At 43.2% G+C, this 26,986-nt stretch overlaps 1 protein-coding gene across 1 annotated transcript in view; it reads left to right on the top strand.

Moving 5' to 3' along the window:
* The window catches only part of tiam2a (TIAM Rac1 associated GEF 2a), a 49,034-nt gene extending 22,561 nt beyond the window's left edge, over window positions 1-26,473 (top strand). The window contains exons 14-26 of the mRNA XM_010776742.1: window positions 5-58; window positions 9,572-9,793; window positions 11,023-11,091; window positions 12,076-12,201; window positions 12,698-12,806; window positions 14,851-15,030; window positions 15,272-15,390; window positions 16,008-16,116; window positions 16,539-16,597; window positions 16,709-16,811; window positions 17,037-17,130; window positions 23,744-23,898; window positions 24,439-26,473. Coding sequence (XP_010775044.1) covers window positions 5-58; window positions 9,572-9,793; window positions 11,023-11,091; window positions 12,076-12,201; window positions 12,698-12,806; window positions 14,851-15,030; window positions 15,272-15,390; window positions 16,008-16,116; window positions 16,539-16,597; window positions 16,709-16,811; window positions 17,037-17,130; window positions 23,744-23,898; window positions 24,439-25,130 — 2,091 coding nt within the window. The 3' untranslated portion in view covers window positions 25,131-26,473. The remainder of the gene's footprint in view (window positions 1-4; window positions 59-9,571; window positions 9,794-11,022; window positions 11,092-12,075; window positions 12,202-12,697; window positions 12,807-14,850; window positions 15,031-15,271; window positions 15,391-16,007; window positions 16,117-16,538; window positions 16,598-16,708; window positions 16,812-17,036; window positions 17,131-23,743; window positions 23,899-24,438) is intronic.
* The last annotated feature ends 513 nt before the right edge of the window (window positions 26,474-26,986 follow it).

Genomic DNA, 26,986 nt, shown 5'->3' with positions numbered 1-26,986 from the left:
GGAGGCACCTGGAGAGCGGTCACTCCCACTGCGCACTCAGCCCGTTCAGCACAGCAAGTAGAGGAGTGAGGTGCTCGGCTGAGTGCAAAGAAAAGAAAGTACTCCTATTGTCTTGCTAGACAATAGAAAAACAGAGTGTTTCTTTGTCTTGAGTGTGTGTGAGGTGTATGTGTGGCTTTGCTGCCCACTCACAGTGGCCAGCTGCTGGCCGTTGTCAGAAAAAACAAAACTGCGCACCAATTTCTTAGATTACCATAAATTAGGATACTCCCATCAGTAGCCCAGCGCGTATCAGACACAGCTTATTACTGTCACACAGAAAACAGCGATGCAGACTGACGAGAAAGGGCTGTGCCCCCATGCCACCGCCTCCTACACACAACACACATATACATGCCATTTTGATGGCCCCCGAGAAAATCGAAAATACGCCTCTGTATGTCCTTTGCCCTCTGCGCGCCAACAAATATACATAGCTGTCATATAAAGCCAACAGCAGTTAATGCTTAATGAATATATTTAAGAAAAGAAGATATCTTCTTGCTTCTCATATGCGCGAATATGGGTACACTCTATAGGTTTCTCTCTCATATCCGAAATATCTCCTCTATAAATATGCCAAACGGTCGTCCCTGATGATTTATGGCAGCCTGCATGCCTATTTCTGTCGTGTCTGTTGTTGAATATCTGGTCAGCCTTTTTTTATATGTAAACCAACATTATTGAAGTCATTAAACTGAGCAGGAGCCTGTCCCATGGGGAAATACGCCTCAGTGCTGTGGTAGTGTAACACGGGAGAGTGTGTGTGTGCCACTGTTTATTGGGACCGTTAATGAGTGTGTGGGGTTGCCACGAAGAGCTGCGTGTTAATGATGTAGACATGGCTGTCTAGAAGTCTGAACTGAGAGGGGACGTGTGCATTCATGCATATTTACCTTATCTTTCATCATCAAAATGAAAATAGGCAGTCGTGCTGTGCTTATTTCATCAATGATTCATTTTAAATCCAGGCCAAATATCCAGAAACTATCTGTAATTGCAAGGGCTTTATACTAATTGCCTGTGTCAGAAGATGCAGTTCAGTATTTGACCCGAGGTCAGCCATGGGGTGGATTACAGAGGACAAATTGCCCTCTTCTTCTCCTTTTTCTTTTGGTCTCTTATTGTTTGCCCGGCGACACGAGCAGGTCCCACTCCGCTGTGATCTGCACTGCACCACCACTACTACTGCTGCTGCTCGGCTCCCTGCCGTTTGTCTTTTACTGAGGAATGAATGGAAAAATGTGTGTGTATATGTGTGAGCGGGGTTTTCTGAATGTGCGCTTGTGTCACTGCATATTTCGAGGCACAAAAGGTGAAAAAGCTTTCTGCCTCTATCGGGGAAAAGCCAGCCACTGTGAAGCCAATACAAAAAGAAAGCCAGGGAGAGATATTGGTACTGGTGAATCAGATTGTTGCTGTCACGAAGAGCAGCATTTAATCACTGCATGGCCATCAGTTTGTCCTCTGGGCCGGTGAGAAAGAAATCGAGTCACAGGGAAGAAAATCAGCCATGTATCAGCATATTGGTGCACACATGCGTGCACACGGCATTCTGAAAGTCAATAGAGATGGATGGAAAGGAAAGTCTAATTTCAAGCCTCTTGTCACACCTTGTAATCGGCCGCCTCACTAGACTGACTACCTTTGATTAATTGGTCCGTTGAATTCCAATTTGGGCTTATTACACAAGAGAGATCAGCGTGTTAGGGTGTGAATTGCTTACTATGCACAGGTACCAATGTTGTTTACCATCTGGATACTGATTGTGACTCCTGTGCCTGTGAGTTACTTAATGATACATTTTGCTATAAGGAGCCATAGCAATTGGTTTAACGCAGCATTTCTGCATTATTATTAAGCCTGACCAATCGATTGCGGACGCCAACTGAATTGGTCCCGGAAAACTCCCACGAGGCCGCTCAAATTGAATTGATTTGACATGCATTGGTGAATTAATGCAGTCATAAGGATGCGTTATAGGCAACACCAGAATTGTTGCATTCACTTTGTCTGTTCCTCACCTAATCTCCACTTGTTTAGCAACAGAAAGACTTGGATTGAGGCATGATGTGGATTTGTTGGCTGGAAAGTCGTCAACACAGCCACACGCAGACATGTGATGACACGCACACATCTATAGCATACCAGGCGGAGACAGATGGAAGAACGTGGGAAGTAATCTGGCACAGTCTGGTTTAACCATGTCACCAGGTTCATTGGCTCCAGCTTCTCAAATGGGAATATTTTCTGTTTTTCTTAGACAGCCATTGTATTTTGAATACATTTTGGTTTTGATTGAATATCTCTTTAGAACCTTTTTATTAGAATTTTCCCAAAAAATAAAGTTGTCCTTTGAGGAAAGATCAGTGATGGTGATCCAATAATCTTCAGTTGCTTCATTTGGTGTGTTCAGTAAAACAGGTTTCATGTAAAGCTGTAATTATTTGTCAATTAATTGAATCGGCCAACCCTTTTGTGGTGTTTGTCATGTCATTGAACCCAATGAACCACAACAATTTAATTTATTCTATATCCTCACAACCTTTGCCATGTTGCTTTGTTGTCACATTCTATTATGTAGTAAAAACTATGACATTTTGTATGCTATGAATAGCAGTCATACTGTATGATTCAAACTTTGTAAAGTAGCAAGGCAAGTCTTGTATTAAACTAAAGGTTAAACAGCAAACCAATATTAGGTTATATCATCATCTTTAAACATTATTCAATCTTCCTTTGAGCTTAAACCTTCCCCTTCCGAATATTTACCCGATTGGTATGTGTGTCTGCCTTTTGAATGCGAGTCTGTTGGGGTAAATTAGGTACGTTTATATGTGTCGGTGTGTGTGTGCGTGTGTGGGTGTGTTTTTACTAAGCCCATCAGTTGCCATCTGGCCAGGAGCAGGCTAATAATCTGGGCTTAAAGCTGTCGGCACAGTTAATGCTTGCCTGCTTCCGTCAGTCCATTATTTTGTAAACAACTTGGAAAGACATAGCTGGGGATACAAACTTTTTGAACAAGGGGCACCGGAGGGACCGATAAGGACCCGGATCCAAAATGAGCCAGATCTGACTGGAATGAACGCACCAGTGGTTCTGGTTCCTGGCACAGCCGTGGTTGAAGCCATACCAATAGTAGCCCCAACGGTGAACGATGAAGATCCTCGGCCGGGCCTCTACCTCACCACCTTAATGGAGCTCTTTATGCGGGACCAGTCGCCCGCCCAGGCCCTGTGCTCCCTCCTGGCCATGTACTGGTTCTGGCCCTCTGGCTGTGAGGCTGAGGAGAAGGACCTGTTTCTGGGCTCCGTGCTGCTCAGTTTGAGACGTTTCCTCAAAGACAAGCTGGCCTGCCTGGGTCAGGACGTGACTTCCTGCGTGTCTTGCAAGAGTGACAAACAAACGGTAACTATGGGCAGGTGTGCTCCTCGATGTTTTGAACTTAGATAGCTGATACTATGAGTCTTCACGCTTAAGCTCCAGCTCTTACGCACTCCCCCAACCTGTGTGTCTCTAGCTAGTAGCTAGAGTAGTTTTACATTGCGAGTCTCTTATTTGCATTTAACATTTCAGCCTTAATTTTTAAAAGATCATGAATTGACCATGTCAGTCAGATGGTTTGCCTCTTAGGTCTAGACTGAAATATATATATATAAAAAAACTAGGGAATAAATTGGCATGAAACATGTTACAGACACCTATAATTACCAAAGTATAATCGTAAACAATCACTGTGATGATCTCCTAAATGTTCCTTTAATTCAACCAAAGTAATTTGTCCATTACTTTGGTGTATGCTTTTAATGCTATCCATGATATTATCTCAGGACTATGGGCTGTAGTACAATTGGTTATATTGGTCTGACTTTAGGGCCGTGTATTAACACTCAAGCGGTCACCTTGTGTGCCTAGTGGTTCTGTTATCTGTTAGTACCATGTAATCTATGGCAAATGTATGCTGTGTCTACTTCAGTGTGATCTGGTTGCCTCTGATTCACCCAGATTGATATTTTTCCAGGTCAGGAAAGGGTGTGGGTTAAGCACAGGGATCACCATTAGTTATTCTGCGGACTTGTTTGTCATCAAGCCACGTATACCGTTGGCAACAATAATTTCCTTTAAACCTTAGTGCGTCTTGGTGGATTAAGAACAGTGTATAGTGCTGGCATTGCTTTGCCTTTGTACTGGCAGTCATGCAAAGCAGTGGATGTGAATAGCCTACGGGACTCAGTAGAATGGGTGCTTTTATCGGAAGCTGGCTTCATTATTAAAACACACTCTTCTCCCAAAGTCCTCCGAGACTTGGCGGAATAATATTTGTTTAGGATGAATAATAAAAGGCGTAAATGGGCTTAAGCGCGACGGGACCAGCCCTCCCTCTCATCTTCCTTTCCCCTCCCCTCCACTCTGTTTGATTTATGAGCATGCGTCTTCTTTTATTGTGCTTTGAAAAGAAGATGGCATCATGGCACTATAGCCCACTAACTTTGCAAATGAATCACTGGCCTGCCTACTGGGCGCTCGCTTTCTCTCTCATAGTGTCATGACAAGGCTATTTCCCATGGACACGCCTGTGTTGCATCCCCTTTTCTTAACCCTCCCCCTCCCAATGTTTGTTTGTTACACCCAACACTTGGACAAAACAACTATTGGAATATAAACATAAATGAGACTGATAATAATTGTGAATGTTTCAGAAAAAGGGGGGTTAAAAATGCTCCATAGTAATTGCACATGATTGCAGCAAACAGTGAGGATCATGAGCTTGGAGGCCTTGGTAAACTTCAAACCAAGTGCTTGTTGGGTTTTTATGGAATCCCCCCAAATCCTGATCAAAGGGCCTAGGGATCATGGTGCCAACCATGAACTGCAATAGGGAAACCTTGTTGCATTTCACTCCCATTTTCTCTCTTGCATCTATTCTTTGACTGTGTCATTCTAATAAAAGCATCAAATGCCAAATATAAAAAAAGTAAGACTGTCATCTCCCTGGAATCCCCATCTTGACACTGTATTGTCTTCTTTTACAATACCAGTAGTATCTTCCCTTAAATAAATCCAGTTTTAAAATCGATATAAGATCTTGTGGACATGGCTTTGATCTATATGTATTCCATGTGAAATTACCTTTGTGCACTGTGTGATGCATATCACATTTTATTCTAGTGCGGGGCCATAGTTAACATTCCTGCCCTGTTACCCCCCAACAGCTCAGAGCCTCCCATTTTTGAGTCAGCCATTCCTCTGTGTGTGGAGGTAACAAGCCAGAACAGTCTGCATTGTACTGATGCTATTGAGAGACTGGACACAGAAACAGCCCCCGGCCTCTCCATTCAGCTCTCTCGAAGTTACACCGTGGTCACAAGGAGCTGAAACGGAGGGGAAGAACCAGAGGAAGAGGAAATAGAAATGTCTTGAGGCAAATGGATAGAGGGAAGTAGGATTGATGGCGGGTTGTAAAAGTGGGGATGTAGGAATTACAGTGTTGATGGAAAGAGACGGACAGTGAGAGAGAGAGAGAGAGAGAGAGAGGACACTGTTGCCAGGGGAAGAATTCTCCTCCATTTGCACATGCCAAGTGACCCGACCGTCCACGAGTGATTGATATGCAAAACAAGCCGGCAGCAGGCACTTTTTCTCTGCTTACGCTCACAGAACGGCAGGACACGGGATCAATGGCTCCATCCCATATCAAAGCCCACTCCGCCTCAGAGGCATAGGTGTACTCAATACCAAGGTTTCTGACCCGGGCCTAGCAGAGAGGCGGGCAGCACTGGACACAAATCAGAGTAGAAGAAAGGAGGAGGAGGGTGAGAAAAGTTGCAGAAGGGATTGACCGTCCATCACATTGAAATCAGAGGTGGACAGATACACAGATCTCCAACACGGTCAAGACTGCTCAGGTCTCTGTCGGATGCAAGTTGTCAAGTTGTATAACCTCGCATCATGCCAGCGTCCAGGGAAGGCAGGCTGCGTAGGAAGGGCTGCTCACTGGCCCGGAGGACCCAGCGGCAGGCCACAGCGGCATGGAGGCTGCTCTACAGACTGCTCTTCATGGTGAGCCCAGGATTGGGAGTTGATATTTAACAATGGTTATGCTTCAATATTCAATGTCGTTTTTGAAGGGTCTTCATTAAAAGAGACTATAGAAAGTTATCAGCACTCAACTGTGTTTAAAGTTTACTTCTCCTCAAGTGAGTGGGTATGATAAAGGCTTTTTGGATTTATATAAATGAGGCTGCCATGTACTTTAAGCTTGTCCCGGTCATTTCTCCAGTCTCGAATACAGCTGAGACTAGATTTATAAAAAAAATGACTTATACTTGATGGTAAGGGTCCAGCATGTTGAGATGGAGCCCTTTGCTTTACCATCAAGATGGCTCTAGCAAGTGGACATCATGTTCCTGTGTGCATGGCTGTTGACTGAAAATAAAAAGGAAATGCAAGAAGGAAACCAAGTGGGGAAAGACAAAATGACTCACCAGACTCTCGATCTATTATTTTGATACCTGCAAAGGTTAACAAAGACCTCTTTCTTATAAATTGCTTAAAAGGCATAGACAGCCAGAAGAGGTAGTAACATGATCCAGGGCTGTCAGAAAAAACCCTGAATAGGAATTCACAGCCGCACTGTCGGATGCACTCGTCTTCCCCCGCACTCCCGGGCTTTCCTCCCGCCCCCGCTGGCTCCTGTCCTCAGCTCTTAATTGGTTATTTGGGCTAGCTGTCGGGCTGTGTTGGTGGGATTGTTGTGAGGCAATCACAATTCCTGAGTCATGACAGCGTGGAGCCCCCCACCTCCCACTTCCCTTCGCTTTTCTGCTCTCTTTCTCTCTTTCTCTCTGCCCACATCTTCTCGTCACGCTCTAATGCAGGTATCTGCCATTTAGTGATGATGGGAATCGTACTCGCATAGAACGATTTGTGAGAGTTAAACTTGTGTTTCCGCGTGCACACTCTTCCCGGGCTTCCAATAAAGCATATGCACTTTTCTTTACCCCCTCACCACGGAAACTCCTTCATCATTGTATATGCGGAACATGTCCCCACATCCTTGCAGCATGTGGGTGTGATGATAATTAACTCAACACTTGAGTGGCGGTGTGTGCTACCGGACCGGCTCCCCCTCTCCTCTGGGCGCCTGTATCCAGAGTAAATGGCAGATATGACTGTTATCTGGAGCTAGCAGCGGGCTGTTTGATGAATATGTTGCTCTGATATCCTTAACCTCTGTGTTTCCTTCAGGCTATCTCCCCCTGGTCTGCCTGAGTTTTCCCAGAGTGTGTATCACTAAATGAACGCTGACTAGCGCTGTGTCTGAAGTGTATTTTGTGACCTTTAGTTGGATTGTTTTGTCAGCATCTGTAGTTACATTGCTGGGTTACTTGGGTTCCTTAATAATTCCTTCTGAAAAAAGGACAAGTGCTACATGAATGTGGGTGTGAACAAAATAAATGTTTACAAGAAGTGGTGAATTAGATGATAGTTGGCAACATGTACTCTATGAGAAGTTAGAACTTTCATGAGTAGAAATACTTGCAACCCAATTTATAGCAAAGTTCCTTTTAGCTATGCTAGCAGGATGGCTATGTTGGAGAGTCCGCCACTGGCAAAATCAAAATAACTTTTGCCATGACATTTAAAAAAACATTCATGTTACTCTCAGGATGAATTGTAATACACTTGTACTACATTATCATCATCCAGTAAATGTATCTTGTCTGCTTATCGGCAAAAAAGCTTAAAGATTATATCCGCTAAACATTGGCATGTTAGCTTTTAGCAAAGCCTCAAATAGCTAATAGCATGTCTGTAGACTTGATTTGAACATAAACGGAGAATGTGGTTTATTGTTATTGTTTTTAACATTCACAGGTAAGTCTGTTTGCAGTGAATATGTGGGGCACGTTCCAATCAGAACATCCCTCCACCAGCGCAGAGGGAAACATTAAGTCCCCTCATAATTATCATCCCACATTCAAAGAGCTCCAGAGTGGAGTGCTGCTGTGGGCGGTGGATCACATGAAAGAGGCTTTGCCAGACATGCAGAGGCATTTCCCCTCTACTTCCTACTCTTTCAGTCTGTCGCTCTCACACAGTCTACACTGCACTATTGGAGGGCCGTCTCTAGAGTGACCATGCCATAATGAGCTGGCTGATGAATCGCAGTCCTATTAATGGAAGCCTTAGTTGTCTGTGGGCTCCCTGGCTGTGGATAGTGGGTGTTACTATGGGTGGTATCTCACACCATTGGAGCAAAATGTCTCAGACATGCTTTCATACACTACGTGGAAAGTGTGTACGTGTGTGTATCGATGTCTGCCGTGTCAGAATGAAGCATGTATTGATCCATGTGTGTTGCTGTATAGTCTTGAGTAGTGAGCTCCACTTAAATGCTTGCTCATGCAATACCCCACACACACTGGCGCAGAGTGCTGAGCAGCTGTTTTGCCTGCCGTTGCTGTGCAGCCGATAGGAACCTGCTATTACTGGCACTGAGTCCACCGACTCACCACAGATTGTAATTCTACATCATGTTTTTCCCTTGGAATAAGCAAGGCTGGTCATTATTAGGCTATTTTTAGTATTGAAATCACATCATAATTGATGGCTTGGGCACTACAGTCTGGCAATGCTTGAAGCAGTTGATGAAATAGTGCTTCAATAGCTTGTCAAGTAAGAAATTAGGATAGATTTGTCTTGTGTTGAAACATTTACTGTAGTGCTGGAAAACCATACTATACAGCGGTAATACAGAGAGGCAGATAATGGAAAATGTTCTGCCACAGCCGCTCTTCAAGATTCTACTCGCCACAGGCAACACTTCGTATTGCTGTGCATACGGCTGATGTACATTTCTCTTCCCCAGGCAAAGCAGTCCAATATGAAGCGATGCAGATTAGCTGTTTCTAAACCCTCTGTGGATGCTATGACGCTGAGTGGGGGTTCCACCTATCAGAAAAGTACACATCAGGCAGGAGAAAAGCTTGTTTTTTGTGAAGGAGCAGAGGTATAACCAGCTGAATTTCGATAATGAGATGCTTCTAACCCACTCTCTTTAATTTAAAACAATTTCAAACAATTCCATGAAAATTCCAGTTTCCTGGAATTGATGTGACACAAAGCTGCATGACTGTCCATTATGGATTTAGAAGAATAATGTGATGTAATGCTATCTGCTGGGATATCCAGTCAGTCTTTCAGATGCTCCGTAAAGTCTTTGATGCAAAGCCAATTAGCATGAAGTGAATAACTTAATCTCCATAACACTCTTAGTATCCCCCGGAGAATCACTAGCCATGTTCAGTGTAGAATTATATACATCATTATTTTTTTGTACAGCAATAGAGTTGAAATCATTACTTGTGATTTGTTTAATGAGGGAGGCAAGAAGTCACATGTTAATAGATCCTCAATGTTTCTCATTGCTGTTTCTCAAGTGTGATAATCCTTATTTTATCCAGCTGGATTTTATAATCCCAGAGCTGCCTAAACTAAATACCCCTCCCTCTCTGTGTACCCCCTACAGAGCGTGGACACAGTCTGCACCCTCTACCAGTCCTGCCAGGAGGGGGCGGCCTCAGGGTCCGGGGGTTTGATGGACGACACCAAGGGGGCTCCAGTGAGGCATGGAGGGGATTCGGGCTCGGGTCCCACCCTTCTCAGACCCTGCCCCAAACACATGAGTGCCACTGAGAGGTTACGCAAGGTCATCCAAGAGCTGGTGGACACAGAGAAGTCCTACGTCAAAGTGAGAGCGCCAAGTATTTATTATTATAAGCTTACGGGACACATCAGTTGCACTTACATTTTATTTTGTACTCCTCAGTTATAAAAGTGTATATACTTTTTACTTTTATACCAAGACAAAAAAGCACTATAATTTCTTTTAACTCGATTATAACTGGACTACTCATGTCTACATAATGGTCATCATCGCTGGCAGCTGCCAAGTTAAACATTTGGGAAGTGACAGTTTTTTTATTTTAAAAAATATATAAATTATATAAATCTTATCTGACTTTCCAGTCTGAGCAATAACACCTTGTACTTTTGTAAAATAGAGTTATAATATACAAATTGATCATAGTGCTGGTAGATGGATTTTGCTTCTTTTGGACAATGCTAAGCTAGCTGTTTCCCCCAGTTTTTATGCTACGCTAAATTAACTGGCTGCTCCATTCAGCTATATATTTAATATAAAAGATGAGGATGAAAGTACTTCTTCTCATCTTAGGGTCAGCAAAAAAGCGTATAAGCTTATTTCCCAAAATGCGAAACCTTTCATTTTTATATAAGATATAATGCTGCGAGTGACATAAAACAAGAGAATGAATGCGGGAGAAGCTGTTTCCTGTTTCACAGTCAGTGCTCTTCCATTCCTCCTACTCCTGTCTAGACTTATTTATCCTCTTCCTGCCCAATCTTTTTGCTGCCCTCATGTTTTCTAGTACGACCTTTTCCTCCCTGACACACATTAAACAGCTACACTCTTGATCTTCCCGACTCTGCAACACAGTCATGGCTGATATTTTCTTTTCTTCCTTTGTCCTAATTTTTCATTAAGTCCATTCCCCGGTGCACCCCTCCTCTTCCAATCGCTGTTGATTTGTAATTGAGTGAGGAGATTGTCTACCCCGAGTGCCTTGATGCAGGCCTGCTCGCCCGTATCCAATGCACCACTCATGAGTGAGGCAGTCTGGGGAAGGGACGGGGAGTGGGAGTGGGAGGGGGAGGGGGAAGATCATAAATCAACCTAATGAGAATATCTCCGCTGATACCGGGACAAGCTACAGCCACATTAAAGTAGTGGAGGGAGGAGGGAGAAGATGGAGGAATGGGGTGAGGGACTGTGGGAGGGGAAACAATCAGAGGTTGTAAAGGGAAAAATAAATGGTCAGATTTTTAAATGAGGTTAAAGAATAGAATGCTGTATGATTCCTTCTCTCTGACCTTTGTTTTTATTTATCTTGTGCACAGGACCTGGACTGTTTGTTTGAGATTTACCTGAAACCCCTGCAGAATGAAACCTTCCTCACACTGGACGAGGTAGGTGGTGTGTGTGTGTGTGTGTGTGTGTGTGTGTGTGTGTGTGTGTGTGTGTGTGTGTGTGTGTGTGTGTGTGTGTGTGTGTGTGTGTGTGTGTGTGTGTGTGTCATAATGGGAGGTGTATCAGCCCGAGGCGTATCCTGGGAGGTGCTGAGGCGAAATAGGACGTGGAATTCATTGAGTGTTTATTACCCAGAGGTGACGCCAATGAACCATAGGCCATATCTCCCTCATTACCACTGTGGCTGGCTGGAGGACAACTTTGGATTCCTCTACGTGACCTTCCTGCGTCCCAATGGGAACCGCCAATAAGGGCTAGTTTGAAATAAAACCCACCCTTTAAGAATCCACGTCGGATTCACACACCACAGTATAGCTGTGATTTCGCCTCTTTACATAAATACAAATGTTTTTTCCTTCTCCTTTTGTAAACACCTTGAATGAAGCCGTCAGTGTGTGTTCCTGTGGAGTAGCCGCAGCATGCTAATAACCTCGGTGTTGCAGTTTCCAGCCCTGTGTGCAGAGCGTGACCTCACACACAGGACGACTCTCCCAAGACGCACTAATCGATAGGCCACTGAGCACTGGGGCAAATTAAAAGGCAGTTATGGGACAGCAGGACGTGTCCAGACACAAAATAGAGGAGAGCGTCCGCGCCCCTGAAACGGCTTTTAATGAAGGGAAGGGTTGACCCTGGGAGTGTGTGTGGGAGAGGGTGTGTTGGACGGTTGAAGTGTGTGTGTGCTGCATTCATAGGCTTGTCCCCAAGTGCCTTTGTAAGAGATGGAGCCATCAGAGTGGAGCTTTATAACACTCCGGGGTGTCTGTCTGACGTGCTATTATGAATTACAAGCTATCTAGGTGTTTTTTTTTTCTTGTAGCCTCATATTCATTCTCCCCCTCCCCTTCAATCTTCCTCCCATCCATCCTTATCCTCTTCTTTCCTCACCTCTTCCTATCCATCGCTCTCCTCCTCCTCTTCAGATGGAGAGTCTGTTTGGCAGCCTGCCTGAGATGTTGGACTTCCAGAGGGTCTTCCTGCAGACCCTAGAGGAGAGGATCGCCTCCTCGCCTGATTTCAACACCCTGGAGACCCCCTCACAATTCAAGGTGAGACCCCCACACAATAACATATCAACTTATTGATTAAATGTCCGAAGCCTTAACGGGTTTACCATAAGAATGAGTATACAGAACGACGTTATCGTCAAACCAGGTGATTTTAACCACATTTCCAAAGAGAAAGTTATAATGTTTGATATCTTGAGGTTTATTAATAATTGAGGTGGTGTGACAGGGGCTTCTCCGGGTGATTCATAGTCTTGACATGACAGGGTTATTGATCGAGGCGGCGGTTCACTGGTTGGATTGTGAGCTGCTGAAAGCTAGTGTACTCAGGAGGTTAGGTGAGAGGGAGAGGACAGAGGGGGGGGGGCTCCCGAGAGAGGGGGCACAGAGTGGTGACGGTCGTGACTTCACATGTTCGTGCTCTTTCATCCCCTCTCTCTCTTCTCGTGTGTCTGTGTGTAGCCTCGCTCTCTCACCATCTGTACGGCACTCAGTCCCATCTCTTGTTTTTCTCTCTCACACCCTCTCTGGTTTGCAGAAGCTGCTGTTTTCTCTCGGGGGTTCGTTCCTCTACTACGCCGACCACTTCAAGCTATACAGCGGCTTCTGCGCCAACCACATCAAGGTCCAGAAGGTCATGGAGAGAGGTACAACACACAGCTGAACACGTGAAGAACACAAACACTCCCACGGCACAAAATGAAATAGTATTTGCAGACATCCCGTCCCACACAATCCCTGCTAAATCCGGTTTCCTTGCACCTCCGTTGCATCAGAGACACCTCTTGGCTCTCACTGTTGAAGGTTTGTCCTCATAGTTTGGCGGAAAAAAACATTGCCTCTCCATTTGACTGCTAGTCCTGTTCCATTTCCATCCTCATTCACAACATGTTAGCACAGGGAGAAACAAAATCCCCCTTTCATTTTGTGATCTACTGTTTATTACCAATTCAAGCTATTACCTGCAGTTTAAACAAATACACACATTTATTAATCACACAGACTTTGGATAACCTTGTTCACAAACAGCGTAGCCCTCATATTTCTTAGCGTCTCCCTCACGATGCGACAGTAGACGTTTTAAACTTGATTTATGCCCGCTACGACGCCGGCCTTTCTGCCGCTGTTTGGGAATGCTGCCCAGTGCCGGGAGAGACGTAAGGAGATTGGCTTCTTTGCAGAGACAGGTGGGGTGGGCAAATTACCCCCGTGCTGCTTAAATCTGACCCATTACTAGAATTGCGTGGGATATTCCTCAAAGTAAGCAGCAGGATGGACATTTAATAGGATTAGGAGAGGAAAACACTCAGAAAAGTCCCCGACGGGTCAGAGTTACCTAGAGGAGAAGGACATGTGGTTTTAAAACAACTCTGGTGCGTGGAATAGTTTCTGCAGTGTTGAAAATGTTAAATGTTTTATTTTAATTGAATTATGTATAATCATATGTAAGGAAAAGGATCAGGGCCACATTTATTTTTTAGATCCAACCAAAAGTGTGTTTTTTTTTTTTGGAGTTCTGAGATGAAACTAAATCTTCAGAGTAAAGATTATCCTGACTTTTTTCTCAGTGTCTGTTAGAAAAAAAATCTGCAATTAGAATGTACAAAGATCACAACCCCACTACCCAGTCAAAGATTTTATCATTTTATTTTATTTTTGGGATACTATTTTTGCTCAGGATTGTTATTCTTGAGTCTATGTTCAGTGCCAACTCAAAATGGCTCCAAGTTTTTTAGCATAGTGAAAATATGCTAAGAGTCAAAGTGCTGTACTTCCAGGGATCATACACCCTATTCTTTACCCAAAGCTTTAAATGGCTGGGTGTGCTGTTCTATACTTGTTGCACAAAATCTAATATTAGAACGACATGTAGCACAGTAATTGCACGGTTCAGATAAGAATAACCAAGGATAACATAGCTGCACATTGCTGCATACAGAGTATATATTTGGCTCTGCGTGGTCACAAGCAGCTGATCCCAGGCCACAGAGAAGACATTTTTGTCAACCCTTAAAGTAATTACATGCCCGTCTGTGTCATCTTCATCACTCCCCCTCCTTTTGCCATCATGCCAAGGGCCCTGGGTTGCCTTAGTTTCTCTGTTTATTTGCCGACTCGTTAATTGCCTGCCAATTACTCTGGCAGGTGTCGATGAAGCTGCCTGTCTGTGGCGGGGAGTGCTATAATTAATACTTTAATGCCCCCCCCCCCGGTAGGCATCATGGAAGCATGCTGCTCGGGGAAAATGTCATCACCTTTACAGAAGGCTCATTCAGTTTTATACCTGCCCTTTCACACTATGCTTTGGCTTCACTGCAAACTAAGGAGTCCCAACTTGGTCGTTTTCACCCCGGTGTAAATCAGAGGGGCTTAAGTAACTTGTGACAGTGCGGCAAGATCTTTTTTACTTTTGCTTTGTGAAAACAGCTTGTCTAATGATACTCAGAGGCCTTGTGCTGAGTATAATGGATGCATTAGCAGATGTTTAAACTTAAATACTGCAGTGGTCATGGTGGGGTGGAGAGGCCTACACCACCCTCTGCTGGAGACTGCTTATTGCACCGTGATTCTGCACTGGCCAGCACAACAGTATCAGATCTAGGATTAGTTTACAATACAGCAACACATGCATGACACCATCAGGAAACCAAAAGCTGAAGGGTCCTTTTTAATTTGTAATGTGTTTTTCAGCAAAGACGGATCAGGCCTTCAAGGAATTCCTAGATGCGAGGAACCCCACCAAGCAGCACTCCTCCACCCTGGAGTCCTACCTGATTAAACCGGTGCAGAGAGTGCTGAAGTACCCCCTGCTGCTCAGGGAGCTGGTGTCCCTCACTGACGCTGACAGCGAGGAGCACTACCACCTCACCGGTAGGACAATAAACACACACAGGGCACAGGCACACCCAAACACACGTGCTATAAATACCAGACAAGATCACACTTCTCATTTCAGTGTCTTGTTGTCATGCTATCATGCCTGCAAATATTAAGTGACACATCTCAGAGATTACACAATGCACTCACAATGAGCAAATAAAACCTGCTACTGTAAAGCAAAGCGTCCACATATACAGTGAATAAATGAAACATTCTGTTTGTGTCCCTGCAGAGGCTCTGAAGGCCATGGAGAAGGTGGCCAGCCACATCAACGAGATGCAGAAGATCTACGAGGATTACGGCTCCGTGTTCGATCAGCTCGTAGCGGAGCAGACTGGCCACGATAAGGAGGTAGATACATATTGCAGAAAAATATGTATAATCATCAATCATATATCGGAAGTTTCCTTAACGACCATAGCCATATGAGAGCAGATCGGGATTTTTTGGGAGGGTGCCTCAAAGAGACAGGCGCTAAAACAGCATTTCAGAGGGATCCGAAAAGGGTGTTTTTTAACATCAGAGCATAACAACATTCTGTATCAGAAAAGATTAAGGTATGATCTTGAAATAGGAATATTATGTTGCCTTTTAAACAACTTCCTCCCAGTTAAAGTGGGGATGTTTACGCCATCTTCTGTGCGCTGCCTCCGGGGATTGAATACATTTACATATTGATGGAATATTTAGCTGGTAACCTCTGCAGTTTAAATATTCAAATTGAATGCCAAATGATGTTGTCCAGGCCCACTGAGTGTTTTCAGCGTACTTTTTCGGCAAAAACGAGATACAAACTCTCTTTTAAAATCAGCTCTCACCCCAATAACACAACCAGTATTTTGTATTGTCTGTGCAGCTCCAGTCATAGCCATGAATACTGAGTCCGGCCCACAGAGCAGCATGCTGTCTGGTTTCTGTTCCTCCCTCTCTTCTGTTTTTGTAACTGGTTTCCTGTGTGTCTCTTTCAGGTCACAGAGATCTCGATGGGAGAGTTTCTCATGCATTCCTCAGTGGTCTGGCTCAACCCGCATTCATCGTTGGGTCGCATGAGAAAAGACCCTGAAATGACCGTGTTTGGTGAGTCTGCGTTCTTCTCCCACCATAATTACTGTTGCATTCTGGGAAAAATTAGACCCCCTCCTTTCCCTACCATAAAACATCCACCCCTTACTAAGAATTCTGGCGAGAGGTTAAGGGACCCATGTAAATAAAGTTTTCTTTGCCAAAACAGCCTCTGAACAACTGTCATGTGGCCATCAGATTTTTACGAGGTTAATCGGTACAAACCAGGTGTATCAGGTGTTCTGTAGAGCCACCCAGAGTTGTGTTTGCAATGGAACTCAAAGCAGATTTTCAGTGACTCACTATCCAGAGCTGTAGCGCAGATGCAAGCTTGAAGGCCTCCTGCTGTAAAATGTTTCTGAGGGATGCTCTCCTTCAGTCGCTTTCCCCTAGAGACATTCACAGGAAAACTCAAACTGATGTGTTCTCTCTTACAGTGTTCAAGAAAGCGGTGATATTGGTCTACCGGGAAAACAACAAGCTGAAGAAGAGGATGGTAAGCATTGTGTCTGATGCAGCAGTCTCCTCTCACATGCCTAAGATGGGCTCTTTGGTTTGAACTTTTGTTCTCCTCTCTCCCATGTGGCATTCTCTTTGTGATGACCAGACCAACTCTCGTTCGGCCCTTTCTCACGGAGACGCAGACCCCTTTAAGTTCCGTTGGCTCATCCCTCTCTCTTCACTGCAGGTCAGATTGGGAAATACTGCAGGTAAGGACTCTCACACTGCCACATTAGCCCCACTAAATCACTCACAAAGTACATCCACTAAATCGTATTATTCCCCCACCAAACCTGAAGCTATTTCTTCTTGCCCACACACACACCTCTCCTGGCAACTCTCCTGAGCTCCCCTCCTTATCTCTTTCTGAAACCATAAACCATGTTTTGACTCTGTGATTAAAAGCCTCTCCTTTTATTGCCTCGCTTTCTCAGGAGCAGGCACAGAGGGCAGCTGCATCTGGGAGCTGATTCACTCCAGGTCTGAAGTGGAGGGGAGGCCGGAGACCGTGTTCCAGCTGTGCAGCAGGTCAGAGATGAACCCTTCAGGGGAATCACAGTGATTAAAGCTGGCATGCATTCATGGAGTCCATAGTGCTTTTTCTTTATACCCATTACACATGCCACAATTAGGGTCTTTTTACAAGTTAGTTAAAGGTCCCCCATTATACTGTTTTTCATCAATATAATATAGGTCTCAGATATATACAAAACATATCTCTGAAGTGTTTGGCAAACAGATCGTGCATTGTAGCATCCCATAATCCCCTCTGTTTCAGCCCTGTTTCAAAAGTGCTGATTCTCTGTCTGTTACTTTAAATGAAAAATAAGGAGCCCCTCCCCACGCCCCTCTGAGAGATGTTTGGTTAAAAATAACACAATGGTGCTCTAGGAGGAGATTCATGGTGATAAGGGGGGGGGTTACCTTGGTTGGTGATTGGCTGATGGTTACACAAGCCCAAAAAACATTATGTCATCATAAAGTGGCCAAAATCTGATCAGCTCATTTTCAGACAGGTTTTTATAGAAATGGATCAGGACAAAAAGAGAGCGAATCTTTCTTCCTGAAACTTTCAGAGTCTCTTTACACAAAGGGGACACATATGTATATATGAAGTGGATTTTGCATAATAGGTGACCTTTTAAGGTTTATTTCAACATTAGTCGTTTATCTGATTATGTAACTCTTACCATTTCTATTAGTTATTATAACATAACATTCATACAGTTACATTAACTCCAACATTGTGTGATATGCAAGGTTGGAAACATGCCAAANCTAAAGTTTCGTCAAACTGTCTCCGCTACGGGCCTATATAGTTTACGGAACTCATATACGGAAGATGCTACTTCAAGGATACTTCTTTATAACAAGTTACAAGATTTGGTCGTTATGTCACTTCTGGTGAGGCCTATGCTGTATTTTTTTCGATATAAAAAACTTGTATCTGCTTAATACGAACGGTATTATGCTATAGTGAGCATATGTGCTGCAGAAGGCTGACCTGTCAATAAACCTCGCGATCGCTAACGAGATTTCACATATCCCTCTTGCGAATAGAGAGACTAAAAGCGAAACGTGAACAAACCCTGACAATTGGAACAAAAGATTCCACATCTTACAATAGTCAATGTGAGTCTAACAAACCCTCACCAACTTCCAACTCGACAGGCGCGCCTCATGGTAGATGCATATCTGGACACACGAGACTTTTGTTGTTTGCATCCGTCTCGACCTTCCCGCTTGACGTCAGTCTTTTTTGACAGTATGAAAGCGACCATGAGACCATAATAACATATATATTTCTAGACCCCGGTATCCATCTCGTCGCCTCGTAAGTACTCCATTCTTTAAATGGTATGATAATGGGGGAAAGAATAGCTGCTTATTTTGTTGAATTGATGTTCATTATTTTAGGACATAAGGTTCTTCAAGAGCCAATTGCTTTTGCTTTGGCTTTTTTAAACAGTATTTTAAAGCGAGTATATTTAGAGAATACAAGAGGAGTCTTTTCTCTCATGAAACCGGTGTGGGTGGGTTTTTCTGTTTAGGACAAGATTAGACATGTTTTATCAACATTAGAATGATGACATATGAAATCATAGTTTAAGTCAAAGACAAAGATTATCTGTTTTGTTAAATTTATCATTTTGATTATGTTGAGAATATCCTATCTCTTATTTCAGCATTTGTTTATTTCCATCTTTGTGCAGAACTCACAGCTCATGAAGAAAAATGCAGAACTTGTTTTGTTTGAGAGAATCACTGTTAACACCATTTAGTTGGAAATATTGCTGATGGTTATAAAGATGAAGCAACATCAGATTCCTGTAACACTTCAACATCTGGATATGTTCACTCTGTTCTTAAATAAAGAGACCTGACTTCACACTGAGGGCCAGTTGTTGTTGTTTATTTTAAGAAAGTGTTTTATATAATGTTATAGTTTTTATTATGTTGTTTTGTGAAATCTAAATTAATATTAAACTTCCATGGTTCTTTGACTGCAACACTTTCCCCATAGATACATCTTTTATGGAAAGTTGCAAAGAGGATTTCTTGGTCAACAATATTATTATTCTTGGTACATTTTATAAACAAACAAATCTATGCATAAAACTGAATCTTAAGTTCTGTGTATATCATAATACGCTTATTTCCTTATAAAGAAGACCCTCCCCCTCCTGCACAAGATGCACCTGGATTCCAAGGAAACACTTTGCACCTGGATGCCAAAGAAACACTTTGCACCTGGATTCCAAGGAAACACTTTGCACCTGGATTCCAAGGACACGCTTTGCACCTGGATTCCAAGGACACGCTTTGCACCTGGATTCCAAGGACACGCTTTGCACCTGGATTCCAAGGAAACAGTAGATATTCATCTTTCTGATTGATGGTGTCAGTGGTTGAATTGAGTCATGAAGGGAGTGTTGGCATCTCATTGGACTGCCTGAGGGTTAGGGTGTGTCATGGGAATTATGATTAACAGATANCACACACACACACAACAACCACATACGCACACACACACCACACACACACCACACACAACACCACACACACACACACACACACACACAACAACAACAACAACACCACACAACCACACACACACACAAAACACAGACGGGCAGACCAGAACAACACATTACAACACTCATAAAAACACACATACACACACAAAAACACACACACACACACAGGCCAGCAGAAACCACATTACACCACACACACACAACAAACACACAACCACACAACACACACACACACACACAAAAAACACACCACCACACAAAAAACAAACACCACACACACCACACAGCACAACACACACACACACACCACACACACACACACACACCACAGACAGACAGACAGACAGACAGACAGACAGACACCACACGCACACCACACACAACAACAAAACCACACACACACCACACGAGACACACACACACACAGCACACACACACACACACTACACACCATAAACACACACAACACACACACAGAACCACAACAACACACGTACAACCACACACAAAACATCACACAACAACACAACACACCACACAACACCGTACACACACACAAACACAACACACACACATACGCACACACGCAACACACACACACACAGCACACCAACAACACAACACACACCACAAACAACACAACACACACACACACACGCACACACAACACACCACACCACCAACACACACAAACACCACACCACAAACCACACAGAGAGGCAAAGACAGATAACACACAATACAACTCAAAAACACACATACACCACAAAAAACACACCACACACACACAGAGGCAGACAGAAACACACATACACACACACACACACGACACCAACACCACACAACACCACCACACACACACACACACACACACACACACAACACACAACATTTTACGCAACTCACACTCAACAACACCACTCTCACCACACACACACACACACACCCACTATACGCACTTCACACTCAACACACACACTTTCTCACACACCACACACACACACACACACACACACACACACACTACACACACACACACACAACAACACACACACCCACACACACCACACAACCACTGCAGACGACAGACAGCAGGACGACAAACACAACACCACAACACCACACACCAACACGCCACACACAGCAACAACACCACAACACACACACACAACACAGAAGACACACAACCACACACCCACACACCACACTTATCAGTTTAGTCAGTGGTAAATGTGTGTCTGCTTGTGTTTGGTGTGTCAACATTTTGGTACGTCAGAGAGACTCTCATCAATCACGCTATTAAAAACATTTTCTTGTTTTGTTGAGGAGAATCAAAAAAAAAACCTGTTTAACACCATTTAGTCTGGAGATGAGATTATTTGTTGAGGTATATTAGAAGTGGAAGCAACATCAGATTCCTGAAACACTTCAACATCTGGATATGTTCACTCTGTTCTTAAATAAAGAGACCTGACTCTACACTGAGGCCCAGTTGTTGATATTTATTTTAAGAACTTGTTTTATATTATGCTTTTCTTTTAATTATGTTTTAAATCTAAATTCATATTAAACTTCCAAGGTTCTACGCTTATTTCCTTATAAAGAAGAACTCCCTCTCCTGTACAAGATGCACCTGGATTCCAAGGACACGCTTTGCACCTGGATTCCAAGGAAACAGTAGATATTCATCTTTCTGATTGATGGTGTCAGTGGTTGAATTGAGTCATGAAGGGAGTGTTGGCATCTAGTTGGACTGCCTGAGGGTTAGGGTGGGTCATGGGAATTATGATTATCAGAGAATTGAATGCTTTGATTTGATTTAACATGTAAATAATAATATTCTGTAAGCCTTACACGTCAAGAGACAGTATGTTGTATTCTGGGAGGCAGTGTCTCATCCACTATATTCTAACTAACGGGGTCAAATCCATAGTTTTCTTGTTATTGACTTTATAACTATTGCATTCTGGTAAATTGTATATATTCATTGTAATCTGGTTTGTTTGTTTGTTTATTTATTTAAAGGACAGTGCACATTAATCCACATTGCTGTAAATGAGCCTGTATTAGCCAGCAGGCTAATTTTCAACTGTTGTCCTTGGCAAGATGTTAAATGACCACAACAAGACTAGAAAATAAAAACATAATTAAATAAAGTACAGCAGACAACAGCAGTACTACAATAGAGAGGAACAAACAAACATGCAAACAGATGAAATATCATCATACCTTGATGCAGTTCAAAGTGTTCACATTTTTGATTGTTTAAAAGCCAGTTCTTATGATTGTGTTTAAATGTATGATAGGAGGTGTTATTCCTTATCTGTATTGGTATTGTGTTCCAAAGTGTTGATGCCCTCACAGAGAAACAGTGTTTACCAAAGGAACTGGACCTAAGAGGGACTACACAGTCCCCTCTTAGGGCAGACCTTGTGGTTCTGCTGTTTGAATGTTTCTGCTGTATAAAAGTGCAGAGTGGTGGGGGTGCCTTGCCGTTTAGAATTTTAAAAATGAGACATGCATCAGTGTGTTTGAACATATTTTCCCAGCTAAGCAGGTTATGTTTGTCCAGGATTTTGCAATGGTGGTATAGCTTAGGTTTTCTGTCTGAAACGTTGACAGCTTGTTTGTGAAGTGATGGGATAGGCCTTAATGTTGTGCTATTGGCCTGGGTCCAGCTGCTCATACAGTCTGTCAGGTGGGGAAGGATCATGGCAGTCATATAGAGTTTTGCTACAGGTGTTGTCAAACAGTTCCTTATATATCTAAAGTTTGCTAGATTGTATTTAGTTATTTGCATTACCTTTCTCCCTTGTTGTGCACTCTGTGCACACCTATGGCAAGTAGTTGAACCAGAAACTTGGTCTGTAAGCAATCTCCTGTCATAAATGTATACAAAAGATGGTATAGGGCCATCTTTCATAACATACCTTTCACCTTCTCTCTCACAAAGGTTTTGCAAACATCTGCCATTTCCATGTCTGATTATCTTCTAACACCATCAGTCTTATTTTTAGCAATGGTACAGATGTTCAGATCTCAATGTTACTACTGATATAAACATGGTCAAGGCTGTGAAAAGACCCACTGGAGTTATCTACTTGATCAAATATACATAAAATAAAATATGTTCCTACATCATTAAAGTAAACCCCTTTTAAAATGGCTCCATCTTAAGTACAATACAACCCATTTCATTAAATCATTTTTTACTGTTCCACTGAAGCCTAATAATTGTTTTATTTTATTTCGAACAATATGCCTTTTCTCCTAATTGCTGCTCCCGGTCTCATATCTGTCTGTTTTTAATACGAGGCTATCGCCAGCAGCTAGTTAGCTTAGCGTAGCATTAGGACTAAAAACAATTAAGAACTATGCCTACCAGCACCTTCCTCCAATTAGCATTTTATTTGGTTTTCGTACACAATAAACAATGAGATGTATTACTTAATGAGAATTTGAGGTCTTAATGCGCAGCGAAGCTAATCGTCTGCTGGCTGTTGCTTCATATATAATGGACCAATAGGAGACTGGTATCATCTTCTTCTAACTCTCATATTTCCCAGATATATCAACCTATACTTGTTTTGATTTATCAGACTTTGTAAAAGAGAAAATGTCCATCAAAACTGCTCAAATTGTATTTATATAGCCGAATATTACAAACCCGTTGTCTGAAGGGGCTTCACAGATCAACAAACAAGAATGACAATGTAAAAAGATTTAATAAAATTAAAAGATAGAATGTAAAATACAAATATTTTAATGTGACCACTAATCTTTTATGACTCACTCTAATAATCGTATCTTGTAAATGTGCCATCAGTTTGGTATTGTTCCTGGGAACCTATGTTTTCCATTGTTTTAGCATTTAAAAAAGCACAATCAGTCTACACTAGTATGGTGGTGGGAGTGAAGCCCGCGACCCACTTGGTGATTCTCATTACACTCTGTGAAATTGGGATCACTCCTAATGAATTACATCACCCATTTCACTGGGGACAAAATGGAAGTCTCTCACCAATCCCCCCTTAATCTATATTTAGCTTCTGAAATCAACCTGCGCTCACATAACTAATGTTCCTCTGCTGTGTCCTCCTCAGTGTGCCGGAGAACAAGGTCAACATCATCAAGGTCATCCGCTCCATCCTGCGGGAGAACGTGAGGAGGAACATGAGGGGCGAGGCCACGCTGGAGAGGGGCTGCAAGGAGCGCCTGGTCCCCCTGTGCAGCACCCGGCCCTCCTCCGCCCGGCTGGGTGAGCGCTCAGAAGCATTTACATCAGGGGTGTCCAAACTACGGCCCGGGGGCCATTTCTAATTGGCCCGCAGCGAATTCTAAAAGTATAATTTTAATATGGCCCACACATGAAACTTGTGCTTGTCTTATATTGTACTTCTTAAATATATCTATAAATATATGACACAGTATCATGTGTTAATAAACCCCTTCAACACATTCAGTCAATTCAAGTTGAAAACATTTTACAACAAGTCTTAGTTGATAAATAAAAAGCCTCTTAAAAGATATTTAAACAAAACTTGACATTTGTTTGGAGTACCAGGCACTGCTTTCTGGGAATTCTCCTAAAACATGTCCACATAAGAGGAGTGATTCTTGCTGACTGGTATTTAGCCTTTTAAAAATCATTAGCTGTGTAATGCTGAGTATGCATGTTCTTTAGAGACGATTTTATCCTACTTTGTAGGTCATAAAATGCTAAAGGGGGGCTGAGGATGCAAGTGTTTGGCTCAGATAAGAGTCCACGTCTGATTTCCATCTCCAAATGTGTCCTCAGGTTCCACCAGGGCGTCCTGGTTGTGTAAGCCCCCCCTTGGAGACCCCTCTTCCCAGGCTGGGGCTGCCAAAGTGGGGCCGGACTCAGACGAGGGGAGTCTGAGCAGCGGGACCTTCAGTCTGTGCGGGGTCCCTCCCCCCTGCCCCTCCTCTGAGTCCCAGACCCTCCCTGCCCAGAAGAACTGGTCTCACACCCCCGGATCCAAACCCCAGCCTCGTTCCTCCTCCTCCGCCGTGAAAGAGTCGGACATTTTGAGCGACGACGACGACGACGGCTTCATAGAGGGGGGGACGCGGAGGGGCAGTGGAGACAGCAGTTCTCCATCCAGCGCCATCGAAGATCAGTTCCTCCAACTGAAACTCTCAGAGGAGGCTGCCAAGGCGCCATGTGTCCAACCGGAGGGGGACACGCCGGAGACCCAACCCAAACTGATCCGGGGACACTTCGGTGCTGTGAAGAGGAAAACCAGCAGCTGCAGGAGGAGCCAGGGCGCCCTGCTGAGCATGAAGACACAGAGCAGGTCTCTGGACAGCCAGGCGGACGCAGTGTCTCTGTCGGGGGGGGTGGACCTCAACGCCCTGCTGGAGAGAGACTACAGCGTCCAGAGTCTGACCTCTGTAGTGAACGAGGACTGCTTCTATGAGCCGGTGGAGAGCTGTGCTGCTGACTCTGGGAACGCCACCTCCTCATAACGGACACCCCAGAACAATACTATAACACGGCCACAGGACAATGGTCATAAAGGTGAAAGACTGACCCAAGCCCCTGCGTCATTAGAGGGAAACCCCTGTGTGGCTGTGAAGCATACACCAGCCTGCTAAAAAGTTAGATGTAAATGATCTTTTTCTTATGGAAACCTATGACGAACTCACTTTCTCTCCCTAGAGTGGTGAAGCGAAGTGATTTCTGTCCCATTGATAATAACTGCAATAAATCTGCCAAGCACTGATGCGTTCTCGCCATTTCTCAGCTCTCAGGGCTTCGCCTCTTCCCAACAAACTGCTTAGTGACGTATTCCAGCCTAGTTTACCCTGCCGCTCGTGCCGATTGGCAGCTGTTTATTCCGTTTTTGACCTTTTCTATGAAGAAAGGGGGGAGAGTGTCCTCTTTCTTTTAGTCCCTGAAGTTATATGAGGAATAAAAGTCCACAGGGAACATAGAGCCACGGGATACGCAGATGAAATTAGGTTCTTATCAGGGTTATTAATTTGTATTTGGTGCCGCAGAACCAAACACTGTAGATCTCCGCTTATTACAAATGGCTTTGTGTTAAAAATGAAATAAAAGGAGTGAGGACTAATGAGGTCCACACAAAGACCAGAGGCGGTCATGTCATTGACATCGGCCTCAACAAACAGGAAGGAAACTTTCCCAACAAAGCCTTTCTTGCTGTATTTTGTGCACTAAAGTACAACGTTTGCCTATATTTTTGAAAGATTTGTACAGGTTTTAATGTTAATAATACTGTTTTTATTTATTAATAGGTTTGATTATGTATCTCTTAGCAAACAAACTTTTTTTGGGTGAAGGCTTGAACTGTTGGCTAAAGATTTGGTCCATTACTAATACGAAAGATGCAATAATGATACAATTTGTAATGTAGCCCACTGGATTTGGGTGGTCTTTCTCTGAAGATTTGAGATTTCTAGTGGTTGCATTGGGATGTAAACGTTTTTCTAAGGTATGGCTGCTTATTTGAATGATTTAAACTGCAGTAATGTTTAAACCCCATCGTTTCTTTTTATGTTTGTGTCCTGTATATACTCTTCTATATTTGTAAACATTTATGTATGATCTTATACATACTTGACACTGTACAGGTAAGACACAAGACAGGAAATAGAAGACGTTGCAGCTGATATTTTTGTAAAAACGTTTGGTTTGCCATCGCTGTACATGTCATGGTACTCAGGCAAACCTCTACAACGTTATTTACCTTCTCAACTTTACCATGCCTTTTAATGCTAGCATACCAATGAATGTGAATGTCCCATTCTTATGGAAATGTTTTATAAATAAAAGTTGTATCTGTGAATGATGCCTGGAGAACAATGCTTTCAACTTGCCCTTCAAAGTGTCGGTTCAGTTTGTATAAAGGTAAAGCAGTGCTGGAGGTAAGTCTTCTCTCAGCTGGTCCCTGGGCATCACCCGCCACCGTTGCCTGATTAGCTGTCAAAAGGAATGCAGGTATTTGAAGAAAAGGTAGATCCTCCAAAGACTACAGGATCATCTGACAGAAGTGGGGCACAGTTGTACGAAGAAATAGCTTTACTGCAGTGCTGGGATTTTATACTAGAACATGTGAGGCAATTGTTCTTCTTTTCCTCAGTGTCTTTTATAAAGAGGACTGAAATGATCAATTAAAGCATCTAAGTCATATTTTCACATACTATAACTTCAAATGGCATACTATAACTTTTTGGTGCACATTATACAATTACCTTTTGATAATATATTATACTATGAGTTTTTCTAAGGAATATTTAACTTTTGTATAACATTTTTATGACATACTATTGCTTTTTCGCAAATGTTTGACGTAAAAAAG

Source organism: Notothenia coriiceps, unplaced genomic scaffold (genome assembly GCF_000735185.1).
Source record: "Notothenia coriiceps isolate Sejong01 unplaced genomic scaffold, NC01 NC01_scaffold00017312, whole genome shotgun sequence".
NCBI lineage: Eukaryota > Metazoa > Chordata > Actinopteri > Perciformes > Nototheniidae > Notothenia > Notothenia coriiceps.
Note: the sequence above shows the minus strand (reverse complement) of the source record. Positions and strands in the feature narration are given on the sequence as shown.